The sequence below is a fragment of the Primulina eburnea genome, chromosome 15 (assembly GCF_022965805.1).
Source record: "Primulina eburnea isolate SZY01 chromosome 15, ASM2296580v1, whole genome shotgun sequence".
Taxonomy (NCBI): domain Eukaryota; kingdom Viridiplantae; phylum Streptophyta; class Magnoliopsida; order Lamiales; family Gesneriaceae; genus Primulina; species Primulina eburnea.
Window position 1 is genome coordinate 33,746,885 of NC_133115.1, and position 17,359 is coordinate 33,764,243.

The 17,359-nt window shown below is 34.3% G+C and overlaps 1 protein-coding gene and 1 pseudogene across 11 annotated transcripts; one reads left to right on the forward strand and one right to left on the reverse strand.

Annotated features, from left to right (window-relative positions):
- Positions 1–1,636: 1,636 nt before the first annotated feature.
- Positions 1,637–11,205, forward strand: LOC140813740 (uncharacterized). 11 transcript variants are annotated; one of them, XM_073172414.1, is made up of 13 exons: positions 1,640–1,997; positions 2,614–2,683; positions 2,818–2,929; positions 3,366–3,452; positions 4,050–4,138; positions 4,924–4,981; positions 5,073–5,186; positions 5,456–5,575; positions 6,012–6,120; positions 7,031–7,101; positions 8,559–8,764; positions 9,681–9,864; positions 10,977–11,205. In XM_073172414.1, the coding sequence occupies exons 3-13, from the start codon at positions 2,848–2,850 to the stop codon at positions 11,000–11,002; spliced, it is 1,146 nt and encodes a 381-aa protein (XP_073028515.1). In that variant the 5' UTR covers positions 1,640–1,997; positions 2,614–2,683; positions 2,818–2,847; the 3' UTR covers positions 11,003–11,205. The 11 variants fall into 11 exon arrangements, 10 of the variants coding, with proteins under 10 accessions (XP_073028517.1, XP_073028515.1, XP_073028512.1 ...); XM_073172411.1 differs by having other exon boundaries at positions 2,614–2,676; XM_073172412.1 differs by having other exon boundaries at positions 1,640–1,996; positions 2,640–2,676.
- A 1,622-nt stretch (positions 11,206–12,827) lies between these two features.
- Positions 12,828–15,242, reverse strand: LOC140813881 (inactive beta-amylase 9-like; annotated as a pseudogene).
- Between the last annotated feature and the right edge of the window lie 2,117 nt (positions 15,243–17,359).

Genomic DNA, 17,359 nt, shown 5'->3' on the forward strand with positions numbered 1-17,359 from the left:
ATCCATTCTTCGAGTTTTTTCTCCTCATATAGTATTTGAGTGCTTAGTTCTATAATATTTGTGAGGTTTTGTGTGTTCTCTTTGGAACACAGCGAGTAGTTGTACACCGTAAAATATTATAGTAAAATTCTTTTCAATCTTACCTGTGTCACGCGTGGACCAACAAAAAATACTAGTTAAACTAGTCACTCCCACTCAAATAGCAAAACAGAGTTCAGACTTCCAGGGTAAGACTATTGGCAGAAAGATTTGATCTAGGAAAAGAGTGTCAACCAGATGTAAGCATTAAATAATTTGTGATTTTGTCTTAAATACAGCTTATAGTCTCTCATTCTCATAAAATGAAACTAAGGTTGAGAGTAACAGAAACCTCAACTTCACGGGCTACCGGTCAAAAGCAAACTCCATTTATAATGTCACGAGGAATGATACAAAAAATAGTGCTAGCTACTCTGAGGAAATTTGAGGTCGGTGTACATAAAATTCAAGGCAAAACTCTAATAATTTTTACCATAATATTGATCAGGTATCATACTAAAATTGAACTCATCATCTCTTAATACCCTCATAACCTATACCAAAATAGGGAAAACATCCTGTTGTCCCTTTTACGGAATAGGAGGACAAATGGACAGTATCATAGCTCCAAGTACAGACAATCACATGGATTTGTAGTAACCCTAAGCTTGCAAAGTAAATGTCAAAGACTATCAAAAGATAGAAGTGAGATTGTTTTTTCCAAAACAAGAACCTTAGTTGGAAATAAGTGACGTACCCGGCATTGAAAATAATTGTCATTGTGATTGCACATATATACTCACAACAAGAAGTGCGGTGATAGATTCATTCATCCATCCATCCATGTTCCTCCAAAATAAGGAAACCACTGAAGTGTGATCAGAGGTTGGAGTTCGCCGGTATGGTCTTATTAACTGATTCTTAGGCTGTTTCTTTAAAAAAAAAAAGTATACAGCAACTAAATGTCTATTATAATAAAACAAGACAAAAATTTGTGTGAGACGATCTCACGGATCGTATTTTGTGATACATATATCTTATTCAGGCGATCCATGAAAAATTACTACATTTTATTGTGAGTATCGCTGGAGTTGACCCGCCTCACAGATAAAGATTCGTGAGACCGTTCACACAAGAGACCTATTCAATAAACAATCACAAGTAAAAAATCAACATGTGTTCAAAAAACTTGATATTTACTTTTTTTCATTCTTTTGAGTAACCCAATTTTTAAAAAGTTTTCCAATTATTTTTCATATCTATATAAATTTAGAACAAAAATGACAAAAATTTATGTGAGACGGTCTCACAGATCGTATTTCGTGAGATGTGTCTCTTGTTTGGGTTATCCATAAATAAATATAACTTTTTATGTTAAGAGTATTATTTTTTATTTTGAATATCAGTAAGATTGACTCGTTTCACGGATAAAAATTCGTGAGATCGTATCCTACTCAAAACAAATATTTTGAAACATGTAATTATGTGTTAAAAATAAATATTTGTCATTTTGTTTTATTAGAAGTTTTACATTAAAATGATTTGCAGTAGCTAAATAAAGGTTTAAAAACGCTGTGGACTTGTTGCCTCCTTGATACGGACTGCACATAACCGCAGGGGAAAATACTGCAGTCTGCAACTGTTCTCTCTCCCATCTTTTTTTTTTCCATTTTTTTGTCACTCTATCTGGCCTCTCCCTCTATAGATACGAGATACATTAGAATTAATTCATTTTCTTTTTTATTTTTTTTTTCTCCAAGCAAGAGGAGAGAATTAACGATTCCCATTTTCTCTCAATTTCGGGTTCCGAGTAATCTACATTGCAGATTTTACTTTGTTCTTCAATTTTTTCGTTCACGATGAGTTCATCTCGAGTTTTTGAGTAATTCAACCTATTTCCAACAATTTTTTCCCCGTTAAAAATCACCATCTTTGTTATTTTTCTAATTTTCTCGGAGATCAAATAGTTTGAATTCCAGGTACCGCGGCTCTTTATTTTATTTTGTCCTAATAATCCACTCGAATTTCAATTTTATGTATTTTAGTTATTTAATTTTATGTTACTGTATTTCACGTTCGGGAATAGAATTTTTTTTAAAAAAATGATCATGATAATGCTGGAAGCATCATATCGTAGAACTGTGTTACAGCTAATGCGTTTAGCTGCAGAAGCTCTGAAGTTGTCGAGCTGGGTATCATTAAATTATTATTGTTCTTTTTTCTTTTTCTTTTTTGAAAAAACACTGTTCAATAAAATTTCGGTAGTTGAATTGAAAGTCATTCTTGTATGAGATGTTTCTTGTTTGAGTACCTACATCGGAATATATGTATTTTGTGCGCCGTGTATTGCTTCTCTATGGAGCAAGGTTGATGTCCACATTCTGCTATTTAATTCGCGCCGTGTATTGCTTCTCTATGGAGCAAAGTTGATGCCCACATTCTGCTATTTAATTCGATGCTTTTCAAGATCTGGTATCCTGTTCCGAATTTTTGTTGATTATAAATTTAGGTTAGAGAGAGAAGATATCCATGCATGAAGCAAAAACTGCTAATTTGAATGTATATCTTCCTGAAAATATATCGTCCATGTTCTAGGTGGTCTAGTGTTAATGTGGTGTCCTGGAATCTGTTGATGTTCCACGGTAACTAATACACAAGGTCTAAGGTTTGCTTCTCTTAATGTAACATTTGATGGCTGACTCATCATTGATTCGAATAACTGAACATGTAGTGTCGAAATGTGACGTGTTGGTTTTTCTTTGTTTCTTTTTGACTGACATTCAATACTCTTCCTAGCAGTTTGTAGGGTTATTCATTGCTTAAAATTTGATGGTATGCCCTCTCGGGAGTGGGAGAATGGCAGCCTTGGCGAGGCTTCATGCTGCTGGAAGTCTCTCACAAAATGTAAAAGGTAACGAAACAAGCGAATTCATCTTTAAATATGCTTGTGTATGAGAGCTGATTATAGTTATTTAGTGGCTGATGTATGGAGTAGAAGATCGTATATTTACTTGTTGCTTCTTTATAAAAAAAATGTGCTAGTTAATGTTTAATTTTGCTGAACTGATATAATATAGAAATTGCCTAAAAGGTCTCTATTGGGGATGGTAAGTAGTTCGTGTTCAACCAAATTTTAGCTGGAACGTTATGCTATTCAGGAAAGTTTATGAATTTTGGTTATTATTCTTGATGTTTGTCTGCTGCATACTTTTTTATAATGATTCTAATCTTCTTTGACCACTTGCTAGGAAAGTTCATTTAGCCTTTTGAAACTGGCCTTCCGACCTTTGTTGACTTATAGTTCTTCGTCTTCTATTTTTTTTCTCTCTCTCGCGCTCTATTGGCAGAGGAAGTATGCCTACAGAAATTAGCTGCACAATACATACAGAGAGAACTATGTGAGGCAGATGAAGCAAACTTAATTGATGAAGAAGGTACGAACTCATGTTAAACTCTAATATATCATTGTGAACCTAAGAGTCATCAATCTAACAATAGCTCCTGAATCTCATGTCTAATTCGTGGAGATCAGTATTTTGAGGTAGCGACAGTCGCTGGCCATGGTTTCTCATAAGATTTTAGCTTGCATATTTATCTGCTTCCTTTATTCATTAGTAGTGATTAGTGACCGTGAAGTGATAAAAATAGGGAGTAGACGGTATCTTCGATGGGAATCCGTACTTTTTGTCTGGACCGTCTCCTTGCTCTCCTCTGATGGTTGACTTAGTGAAGTTGAAGTTTTACATAATTATATAAATCAAGGCAACTTGATTGGCAGAATATGCTGTTTTATTAAGCGGTATGCACCATTCCTTATGGTGCAACTATATGTTTGCTCGACAGTATTTTTTAGTTGTCAAAAAACACTGTCATGACTTCTATTTGATTTGCAATACTGAAAGATATTTATTTGACTGAGATGAATCCTTTTGTCCCCTTCAATGATCTGTTGTGCTGGAGGATTTTCTAAATTTTACACTCCACCCTGAATTTCGTCTCAGTTTTACCCTTCACTTTTATTCAATTTTCAGCTTCTGATTCCTCAACTTATTTCTGCTGGTATATTCCTGTAGATATGATCATATTTGGTTTGAGGCCAATGACAGATCCTTTAGATTTGGTAAGATTCGGAAACTTGCTCATCTAACCCTTTTCATCAAAGTTTTAGTACTCTGAGGTGTTATGAAGATATCATTACTGTTTTTTATGCTCTATTGCTTTCAGTTCCAGGGCAAAAAGCAAAAGCATATCTTCAAGTTGGACTGGCATAGTTTGTAAATGTAGCCATTCTTTCGGTGTGTAATTCACTTTAACAGGGTTGCACAAAATTATCAAGTTACAGAGTGAATTACAGTGGTTGATTCTCAAAATATAACATAGAAAAGTAAAACGTAGAGAGCTAAGAGTGTAACAGGTTGCAAACTTGAAATTTTTTGAAGAAACCAGACAAATGTATGAAGTTTAGATCATGGTTGTAGAAAATGTTTTTTATGCCAAGTGCTTGGTTCAATGTGTAGGTTAAAATGGTCTGATATGATTGTTTAACACTCTTAGTTATACGATATTTGGAATACATAATTCTCTTAAGTAATATTTTATTGTTAAAGAGTTTGGTGTTGAAAATTGGATTAGAATATAATTTTCCTTGAAACTCAAGTGCAAGGGAAATAAATTATTATGAAAATGTTAAGGCCTGTTAAGTTTAAGAAACTATTATAGAATCTTAAACTAGTGAGCAACATAATGAAATAAAAAATAAGGTGTATTAATTTTGACTGATCGCATTTATGAACGTGTTTGCAATTACTTTACTTCTATTTAAGTTGTATGTCTAACTTCAGGTAGCATTCTTCCCCTCAAATTAGAGCTTAATGAGTAATAATCAAGTGTTTGATGTGTTTTGAGGTATGCTGCAATGCTTGTAACAAGCCGATCAAGGCCAGTCAGTACACCATACATGCAGGTTTTCCTTTCATACGTGGTTTTCTACTCAAGTGCTTCCTCTCCAAATACTTTTATACAATTTCTAAACATTTACTGTTCACTTTTTCCAGAGCTTTGTAGGTCTTTGACTTCTAGGGCAGAAGTAGTTCCAAAACTCGACAGTTCTGCAGTAAACAAGAAGCCTCCACGGAAGGAGAGAAAAAAGTCGGTGATTGCTCATAACAGTATCCTTTTTTCCTCCTTTTCTTGTTTGGGAAGTTTTATTGTTTTGTTATATATCATTTCTTAGATTGTCTTACATAATCTACCTGTCACGACATGGCAGTTTATGAGATTATTTGCATCTTATTTACGACTTGGAAAAAATTTGGATTTATTTCACATACAGCTGCAGCGTATATTTCTTTGAAGTTGTGCTGGTATGAATTAGTTTGATTTCTAGTACCCTATCAGCGTTTTTCAAGATAAATTTCAATTTCTTAAATTCTTATAGACCAAGCCACATCACAGAGAGAACGAAAAAAATTCTTTTCTGTGAACTCTGATAATATTGCTGGGACTGTATCATATTTGGATGAGCAGATTCAAATCACTCAGCTTGCTGAAGATAAAGGTGTAGTTCTACTATGTCTCGTTTTTCTGCATCTGTGTAGTGCAAATGATCACACACTCATTTGGACATACCTGCAGCAAAAAAAGATATGGACTTGTCCTTAGATTCTATATAAGTTTAGATATCTAGTGTAATTTCTCTTGAACTGATTGTTACAATGAGGTGTAGTTCTACTGTGTCTCATTTTTCTGCATCTGTGTAGTGCAAATGATCACACACTTATTTGGACATATTTGCAGGAAAAAAAGATATGGACTTGTCCTTAGATTCTGTATGAGTTTAGATATCTAGTGTAATTTCTCTTGAGCTGATTGTTACAATGATATTGTTCCAAATGTGATACTGTGTGAATGGTTAATGAGTCTGTCTTACTTTCCAGTTTTATGATTATTCTGTCTGTAATTTTGTTTTTTCACTCGTAAAATTTATATTGCAGGAAGCGTGCAAGTAGGCGGGTCCCATTGTATAAATGTTTCAAATGTTGGCCCATACAATATGAATTACCCAGAAATTGTTGCTTTGCATTCTTCAAAGTCTTTGACTGGGTATTTTAAGCTCCAGATCTCATCTCCTCACAATTGTTTTGTTTTGACATGTTTTTATTCTTTTGCTCATCAATCATTATACCCCTACAGCTTACACATCCAATTGTTTCTGAACTTGATTGTGGGAAGTGCTGTACCTTTTCTTTTCCCGAACATTTACTTATCTAGCATTACCAGAGCCACAACTGAGTGATGTAGTCATATGCTTTTCATATGGTGTCTAATCATAAAGGGTAAATAAACTTGTTAATTTAGGTTACAAAAAGATATGTGTAATTAAGTATTAAAATGCGATTTAGTTGCTAGTGCCACAACCTGGATCAGTTGTCCCAAGTTCATTCAGTAAACGTTAATTCCATATATTTTAGTTGCTCAAAATTATGAATCCTTATGGGGTGTCAAACATATTGAGTGCTTGATTAAACATAAAAATCAAGCTCTGAAGGTAGTGGCTCTTTCTGAAAGATGAATCAAGAACACAGCTTAAACACATTTTCACAGTAAAGATTTATGAACTTCTAGTTTTGCTTGAGCTTGGGGTGTTAAGTTACTTGAACTCCATATTGTTCAGCTGAATGAAAACTCAGCGGAAGTGGGCCTGTTGAGAAATCAAACCTGGTGGAGACTGAGTTTGAAGCTCACTAAATCTTCACAAAATATTGACTCTCTGCTGTATAGTATTTTTTTTGTTATGATTGCCTATATAAACATCTTAATCGTTAATCTGGCCTGTTTATGTCTTATTGTCTGTTATTGATATTTGATAAGTAACACCACACCTCTCCATGATTGTTGACTCGACACTGATTTTGTTCCCTAGTTGGATTTCTTAGATTAAAAAACCATCTATCGATCCAAGTAATTCCACTCACTTGAAGAATTTGAGATGTAACCTATTCTTCTCCTTTAGGGAAGCAGCTGAGGCTTCATCAAATCCTGGCGCTAAGAAATTTTGTATGACAACTGCAGGGGAACTTCCATGTAAGTCGCCTCCTCTTTGTTATATTGTTACCTTTTCTTGAAAGTTTTAATTTTGCAGGCTGGTTGTACCTCGTTAACTTTTCTATCTGTTTGCTCCAGTGTTTATTCATTTATAAATATTTCCTATCGTATGCAGCATGCATATTTGGGGTAGACTCTGGGAATAAGTTTTCTGCTATAGTGAGTCAGTGACATATATATACCAGTCAGATCGTATGTATAAACCCACCAGATTCTGTTAAATCCAAAAATAACTCAGTACCCGTTAATGCTATGCATTGTAAATTATTGTTTGAATGCCAACACCATGCTGTTATAAATATTGCAGTAATGATTTAAACTTCCGAACATTTTTATCTTTGCGTTTCTTTTTTTATACTTTATTGTGCTCAAATCAAAGTGGTTCTGATCCCATTACCATCCTTCATATGTTTCATGCCCGATTAGCCGCATGTTTTATTTGTCTCTCCATACATGGCTCTCATAGTCAGTAGTTGAACAGAATCAAGTAAGAACTCAACAATCCATGTGATGCACGTGTAAACCCATTATTATGCTTGTAAATTTGATTTCTTTTTGACCTATTGTCACATTATTTTGACCTTTGAATAAATGGAGAAAAGTTAACGGTGGATAGCTTAGATACAAAGGTTTTTAGGCTATCATGGTGAAGATCTCCCTTGTAGCCCTAATTCAGATGTGCAGTCACTTAAGCAATGACCCCTCTGAAACATAAGATGTTTTGTTAATTTCGTCGTAAATGCGAAAATGACATTGGACAAACCAACTAGCTTAATGGTGTAGTTTCTGGCTGGGATCAGGCCACATCGAGAATCACCAAAAATGTCCATCTGTAATACCAAAAAGAATAACTAAAAAACGAATATAAAAAGATAGGAGAATACAGAAATCAGAAAATTCCTCTACTTATCAATGCCTGCACGGTGAATGGTTTCATTAGTAAAAGCTCGAAATTATTTTGTTTGATTGTCCACGTCAATATGAGTTCAGAGTCCTTGTGCTTTTATGAATATACTAGATGGAGCAGGTAACATTCACCTCCTTTATGCTACACGTCAAAGCTAGATAAGTATTTAAAAGGTACCACTTTTTTCTCACTGAGCCCCTCAACAAAATATTTTTTAGACTGACAGCTCTTGTGGTTCCATGAATCTTTGTTGTTGATTCATGACTAATTGTTCTTAACTTATCTTTTTCTAAAACTTGTGCTTAGGTCATGACATCTAAATCAGTCAGTAGGAGGAAAGCAAACACACATAAATGTGCCACAGGGAGCAAGTTATAACTGTATTTTAGACACCAAAGTGAAAATGGTCTATCTGATTTTGGATATGGTTATCTGTAATTGGTTTGCAGTTCAAATTGCTTAACTAATTAGGCTGTCTATAGTTGTTAGATATTGCCCTGATGATAATGAATGTATGTGACATTCTCAGATGTTCCTGCTCCCCTAGCTACCAAAGTATATTATTCCCAGAGAAGCCACTATCTTCGAAGAGCCATTCGTCTCATGTACTATGAAGGATCAAACAAGGAGTGTGGCGGTGAGTATCCAAGTATTGAAGTATTGCCAGTAAATGCATTTCAAACACAAACATCATTCCTAAGCAACAGTTGCCTTGAACCAGCTGTGAACCAGCAGGTTACGGTCTGCCACTGATTTTATCTTGTTACATTACCGGTTACCCTAATTTTACTTGAGAATACGAGTTCTATGTGATGTTCATAGCTGCATTTATAATTTGTCTATTGGTGGAGCGGAGCCAAAAGTAAACTGTGGAAGTTGTTTTGAGAATCTTATTTGACCAAAAAAGAATCTTATATGAGTTGGATGGCCACTTTAAGATGAATAGGGACCTCATAGGAACCTATAATAATAATAACAGGAAATTGTTGGTCATCGTTAAACTACAATTTCATAATTTGGGAACCTTTGTGTTTTTACTGAGATGCCCGACAGTGTATACCCGATCCTTAAATTTCTTTCAATCATCACATAAAGATGTAAATAAGTTTGGATGGTAAGAGTTTTTGGTTTCACGATTAATTGAAGTCCTACGATTGGATTGAAGTTTAAATCCTTAATGGTGATGAAAAAGAAATTAATCTTTTACTATAATTGAAGAAATTCTAAGGGGGTTTCATAAAATATCCCACTTGGAGACTGGAGTTGTCAGTAGCAAGTGTTTTTCTTCTTGGTAGAACATCCTAACTACTTTCTTGATTAGATCTGTGGTTCTAGATGTGTCTTCTCCAACGGTTAACAGTCCCTGAAATCTGTTTATCCTCCTTGTGACACATAGATTTATGCCTATATATCAATGCCTGTGATTTACATTTTTCTCATCCATTCATATCGATTATCATTTCAATGTCTTAGACTTTATCTTTACAAACATAGACTTAAAAAAATACTTTGGGGCTTAAATTTATTCTCAGCATCACCTGCCACACTGTTAGTGCCTCAGATCACAAGCATGTGATTCACTACTTGCATGTGTACATATTAATCCTTAACACCATGTCACAATAACTAAACTTGTTTCTTGTTGGAACAGAGAGAGAACCATATTTTTCATCTGGCACAAGAACCTGATCAAATTGCTTCGACAAGTCCAGAAATGCACTTGGGCAAATCAGAAGGATTTATTCCGTTGATGAACATATCATCTCAACTTCCTGTGAATAATACCCTAGGACCTCATTACATTCCAAAGTCTTGTTCTTTTGCAGGCAAATCCGGTAAGTCTGTTAGTTTTAGGTGTTATGCTCTTTCTTTAAGAAGGTTAGTTTTGGAACCCCTCATGTCTAGATTGGTATGCAGGAATAGGTTGAGAATAAAATAACAGTATTGGCTTGTTTTGAAGGTTTGCCATGTTTTACACATGGGATTCCCCTATTTCCATGTCCCTATACTCTTGCCTTATTGACAAATTTGCCCTTAATTATATTCATTTTTAATAACATAACTGATGATAGTAACAAAAAAAAGGTAAAATAAATAATAATAATAATAATAAAATAAAAATAATCATAATGATATTAATAGTAGTAGTAAGAATGATGATAATAGTAATTTAATAATAATTATAATAGACTTCATATGTTATTGTTATTTATATTTTTTTACCAAAGGGTGATTTGGTCAGTAAAAAGAACTCCATTCAATCCATACAAATTATTCATAAGATTGAAACCTAGTGAGGAATAAGTATTGCATCCTCTTTCATTTTTTATGATATGGAGCATGGAAAATGTAATGTTTCTGCTATTTATTTGCTGTGCTCATTCAATTCCAAAATCCATTCCATTATTACCCTATTATGCTCTTGTATACCAATCTAGGCCTTAGATAATTGGGATGGTATTTAGTTCTGATTCTGGGGTAAGCAGGTATTTCAGTTTTTTTGCATTGTGGACTGATTTATAGAGACAATAATAAAGTCATGTCGTTCCCCGTTACCTCCATTGTAGTTTATAATCAAGTTTTCATGGATACTGGAATATGAACCTTGCGTTTTTTTTTATTTACTCAATTTCTTTTTTTGTTCCCGTGGTTCTTACATTTTTGGGATTAGTGATGATTTTCCATTAATATTTTGAGCTTTATTTACACAGAATTACATTATTAAGGAGGCAATACCAGTGTGGAACTATATTTTGTTGCTCATTTCACATGATCAGCGTTGTTTCTTAAACTATAAATATGATAGGCCTAACTTTGTATTGTCGTATTGTGCACTTCATATCATCACCGCTGAAATTTTCTTTCCATCATGTGACATTGAAAATTCCAATTTGTGTGACCTGCATGTTGAACTTATGTTTGCATATTTAATTCATTGGGTTTGCAGGAAACCCTCTAGGTACCGTTCAGTAATGTGAAGGAATCATCGAAGTTGTACAGGAGTTATGAAGGAGATTTTTTGCTTGGTAAAGTCGATACTCATTTTTGCTCTAATTTATGGGTTAATCTATTACTCAGCTTTGAAAAGAAAAACAAATGGCTTACGATGGTAATTTCTTTGTGCATCAGATATTTGACTGGGATGACACCCAACCTTAAGTTAGTTTTAAATTTGAGCAGTGTCCAGAATTCGTTACGCATTTTTACCACGCATTAAATAGTATACTGTTAATGAAAATAGAAAATCGGTCCAACTGAAATTTAGAAAATTAGAAAAGAGTGACTGGGGTGTTAATAATTGTGGGTCAGTAAGTTTACTCTATTTGCATTTTAGCATCCTGCACATTTTACATACAACAAATCATTTTCTCAGAAAGAAACCGTCTACTTGTAATTCACCGAGTTGGTTCGGAGGATAAGACAATGAAAGATGTATAATTAGGGGATGATATATGATATATGTATATAACAGAATTATATATGACTTTAATTATTTGTAAAATTTGAGACAAACATTAGATGAATAAGAGTGTGTATCATTTAATGTCTTATCTTTAATTAACACCAAATGGTGCCTTAAATTAGTTCTGGAAACACAAATTACACATATAGAGGTGATAAATGGATATGCATACTTGATTTAATGGCTAGGCATGACCAACTTGTGTCCAGCTACTAGGACTACTTCGTTATTTCATTATGTGAAAGTTGTAGGTTTGGCGGAGAGTAACTTATGTTGCATTTGAATTGATAGGTTTGGAGCTAAGAATTTTTAGTCCATAATAACAAATATATTTGTTTGTTGTGGTAAATCTGGCAACAATTTAGGACTTAAACTAATTATTTTTTGAGTCATTGTGGTTGATTTCAAATTGTGGTTGATTTCAAATCTGTATTAGAAAAGAGTCAAGTTCACATCATTCATTCAAATATTTTCTCAAGTCCAGATCCTCCAATCCAAACGCAGAGTACTTTGTTAGTTTCCTTTCTTGGCAGGCAGTTTATCTTTTATTCGTCCTGCTTTGCACCATAATCCCCGACCAATTTGACGTACAACAAGTGAATGATGGCTTTTCGTTCGGTCACAGATAATAATGATTCATACAGATTTTAGATTTGGTTAGGCTTTAAAAGTCCATGGCGCGCTTTGGCCTGCGTATTTTAGTATACTAAATCTATAATATTTAAGCTGTATAGGCTTTAATTTGCTGTTTCTTCTATACTCAAGATATAATCATTATTAGGGATGATCACGGTGAAGTCTTGCGGTTTTTTTTTAAAAAATTTAAACTGAATTGTCAGTTGGTTAATATTTTAAAAAAATAATCACAGTTTTACATGTAGAATTAATTTCACGGTTTTGAACAGTTTCACATAGTCGATTTGTGTTTTTTTAATGAAAAATATTATAACATAAATAGAAATTGATTCTGAAACGATTATATTATAATCCTTTCGAATATAAAATATAATTCAAATAATACAAACTAAACACTTCTTGTAGCTAAATGAGAAGCTAAGTGGCCTCCACTTCACAGTTTCCTGCTTTTAGAAATATTTTAACTTCATTTGTTCAGTTGTGCTACGGGGAATCATCTTCAGAATTGTATGAACTTATCAAGATTCTTTCACTGCACATTCTATTGTACGTGAATGAACGAAGCTATTCATCTTAAATAAAATTTTCATTGCTTTGTTCGATGTATCTATTATATTATGTACCAAATCTTTTGTTAAATATGTGTATATAGAACTGATTTATAAGCAGATGCAAGGGGTATATAAATTGAATGAACTTCAACAAGCTTGGATTAATAATTTTCAATAACTATTTTACCAGATCATATAATTTTCTAAAAAAATATTAATATCAACTTTGAAATTTTGTTACAAACGGAAACTCACCTTTCCGCATACGCTATATTAATATATTGCAAAAATGGAGATGACTTTGATGTTACAACAATAGCTCTATTAAGGCAGAGCCTCTTGGGTTAACCCGCCAGATATACGTGCATGGAGAAGAATTTTACACTACGCGGCTTGCATTTGGCGATCTGTTTCCTGGATGGATTCATTTGTTTCCACCACTTCCACTGGGAGATCATCAGAACTTTCCACTGGTTGATATAGACCTCGGATGAATCGAGTAAATGCAGGAAAATGATCGGGAGAAAAGAAATAAGCTCCCATTCTTTGATACGTGAACAAGTCCATTGTCACATGCTCGTCCAACAAGTGTTTCTTGATCAGTTCGAAACGCCCGGAATCACCCGAAACCAGTAAGTTTTGTCCAGACACCTCCACTCTATGGTCTCTGCAGGAAGCTATTATTTGCTCCAGCAATGATTCTGGGCTCGAGCGAGATTCAATTGGCTGGTGCTCATCTGATAGGTCCATTCCGGGGATTATAATCTTGCAAGAGTTCCTCGCAAAAATTTCAGCTATAGATTCATATCCATCTCTATTGACGGTGTTATAGAACCCTGCTGTTAACTCGGAAGGGTGGGAACGTGATTTAAACCACGAGTGTATCAGAGGAACTTTACCAGATATAGTAACTGGTACGTCTTTGAAAGTTGATACCGCAAGCGACAAGATTCGATGTCCGTGGGATACCAGAAGGGTTGAATACCAAGAAAGGAAAAAATCGCCATATGGGCTCTCCCAAGATCCACCATTTTCATTGAAAAAGCCACTGGAGATTGAAGTATCAGTTATAGCCGGGAGCATCATGGGGACCACCAAGTCCCCATAGAGGATTTCCCAGTTCTTCGGCATGCTGCCTAAGATTTCTAAGCATATATTTGTCGTAACATTGAAATTCTCCGAACCCATAAAGACTATTGTTCTTAAGTGGTTTGTGGTGTGATGGATATCCAAGCTCGCCGTCTGGTCCAAGACCAATGGATACACCCTGTACCATACAAAAGAATCCAACCAAAATGATTAATCTCTTTTGAAATATTCTAACTATTGTACTCTACCGGTCCAAATGACCTCTTACCGTGATTGTGGAACCCAGGAAATGTGAGAATTCTGACTTGAAGGTACCACAAAAATCTCGGTACACTTCAAGTGGCGTCTTTCCATCTAAAACCGGAAGATCGTCCACTGATAATGACAGACAGTTTTTGTATTGCTGTCCTGACCGGTCGGTGAAGTATATGTTCGGGTCAGATTCACCTGTTCGAGAAACCCATTCTGGAAGTGGGATTTTGTGTTCTTCTGATGAATGGAAACAGAGAGATACATGAAGATTAAGATCCAATTTCTGAACCATTTCCACAATAGCGTGATAGCTTGTCCAGTTGTACTTTCCCATGGTTTCTCTTTCCACTATTCCCCACCACACCGGAAGCTCTACACCATCTACTCCCAATAATTTCAAAGCCTTTAATCCTATCGCAATTGCCCGTGCATGGTTTACCGTATTGCAGTTAGATACGGTATCCAGGGGCAAACCGACATACACTTTCACACCATCAATCTGCAAGTGATCCACATCAGATTGTCATTCAACTTTTCGAGAATTTAATATTATAGCAACCATCTCAATATAACCATGCCTACTTTTATCAACTTGAAAACAAATGGATACGAATCAATTATCAAGCTACAAATAGATTAAAAAAAATCAGAATCAAAAGTAAACCGTATGAGAAACAACGAAAAGTTAAAACAGATCAATAATTGATTCGCGTTTTATCTCCAAGGAAGCTTACAGGCTTGGCTCTTGCAATTTTTGAAGGTTTCTCAGAGAAGACCGCAGCTCCATTTTGTGAAGAGGCGGATGCTCTGAGGCTGAAACCGACGGCAGATTTAGAAGGCCGACCGAGGCTCTGACTTTGACAAAGATCCCATCCCTTTAAATTCTTATTATTATTCTTCGAATTCCAAATCTTGCAACAGCTACAGAACCCAAGATTATCATATCTTCCGATATTCACCTGTGAGCCTCCAATCACCGAAATCTCCATGATTATTCAATGACTCTGGGTCCAGAAAGTTTAAAAAAAAAAATCGAATCTTTAATATTATTTATGCTTTAAAATGGATGGAATTGGAGGAAAAGAGAACTGAACTGACTTGAGGAAATCTAGGGGATCATGTGTGTAAATTTATAGAGATATTGGTGATTAAATGAATATTTGAATAGATTCAAAGGAAGACAGATTGGAAATCTTAAGGAGAAAAAGGATAAAAACAGCGTGGGACACGTTTCGGATAATCGGTTGGTGAAACAGCGTCCAAATTATATTCCTCTTTTACACCACCACCATACGTTGAATTGACTCAAATTTCCCACTATTAACAATCAATCAAAAGAATTAATGACAATTTCTTTAGCTCAGTTTGGAGCTCGAAATTGTCGTCTAAAAAAATATACTACATATAATATGATAAATGATAATTTAAATACATTTTCAAGGGATTATATTTTTTACTCTCGATTTAATCATGAGTTATACGTTGAGAACCATTTATTTTAAAAGCAAAAACTGGTGTGAGACCATCTCACGGATCATATTTTGTGAGACGGATATTTTATTTGGGTCATCCATGAAAAAATATTACTTTTTATGCTAAGTGTATTACTTTTTATTGTGAATATCGGCATGATTGACTCGTCTCACAGATAAAGATTCGTGAGATCGTCTCACAAGATACCTACTCTTTATTTTAAAGGCAAAAACTTGTGTGAGACGGTCTCACAGGTTGTATTTTGTAAGACGGATCTCTTATTTGAGTCATCCATGAAAAAATATTACTTTTTATGTTAAGAGTATACTTTTTATTGTGAGTATCGGCAGGGTCGAGATGTCTCACAGATAAAGATTCGCGAGACCGTCTCATAAAAGACGTATTCTATTTTAAAATGATCAATCTTTTTAATATATGATCAACTGTCTCACGAATTTTTTTATTTTAAAAAATGGGTACGGTACACCTGTTTTGGATAATAGTGTGTAAACATATCTGACGTGTAAAGTTCAAGAAAATAAATATTGACCATTATACGGCCAACCAACTAACGGCCGCCACCATTATTTTGTTGAATTTGATTTTCTAAAATAATTGTCGGAATATTTTATGCATTTGGACGATGATGAGTAGGCCGCTGACTCATTTTCATCCGATACGTATCTATCAAACGTACGTGGCATGATGAAATTTGTTAAACTAAATTATTAGATAAATATGTTGCGTTAATGCATTTTTTCGTCCTTTTTGTTTTCAAATTGGCCCATGTTTTTCAACTTATTCGATACGTCGAATTCAAATAATTTAATATTTAGTCATCATTTAATTTTATTTAAATTTCGTTAGACCAAATGTTAAGGAGTAGTGATGACATGTGGCCTTTACAATCACCATATGTTTATAGGCACATACACATTTTGAGAGACGGTCTCTCACAAATCAATTTTTTAAAACAGATCATCTGTTGAGTTATGTATAAAAAATATTATTTTTTATATCATATTTATTACTTATTATTGTAAATATGAATAGATTGACTCATCTGACGAATCTTTATTTCATGAATAAAGATTCATTAATTTTTTTTTTTATAAATGATTTGTTAATCCCAAAAATCAAATGATATTCAATAGTCTAGTGTTCAATAATCTAATTTCATATATTTAAGTTATGAAATATAAAATTCCAGAAAAATAATAATTTGGAGACAATCAAAATGCATTATTTTATTTTATATATATGTTTTGCCACCAAAACAAAAGACATAACAAAATATTCAAAACCGAGGTGGTTCACCGGGGTACCCAATAGGGCCGGGTTGTGGCATTAAGCCTGATGGGCCAAAGTGAGACAAGTGACTACCGTAAATCCTACAGAAGAAGGCCCAATTGGTGGCCGTGGCTGTGCAGGCTGTTGGACTGGTATTCCAAATTGAGGCCTCGGTGGACCATACCTCCGGCCCGTGAGGCAGTCTTCAACGAGCCAGCAACAGCAGAACACAGAGAAGCTGCAGCACTCAAAATTATAATTTACAAACATTGAAAATGTCATTTTGGTTTTTCCCAAAGAAAATTGATAAATTGAAGGACAAACTCACTTAATTTTAGAGGTATATCAAGAAAGTGATTTTCTTTGCTTTGCTTGGAGTTTTTAAGGCCTTTTAAATTGTTTTAAAAGCAAACACTAATGAATATCACACATGTTTATTGAATATTCAAACTTTTTTTAAATAGTAATTGCGACAGATTTCAAATACACATACAATGAGATGTTATAAGAATTTCCCAAATCAAATTCCAACAATAAATATATGGATCCAAATACAATCTGAATAATAATTCTTAA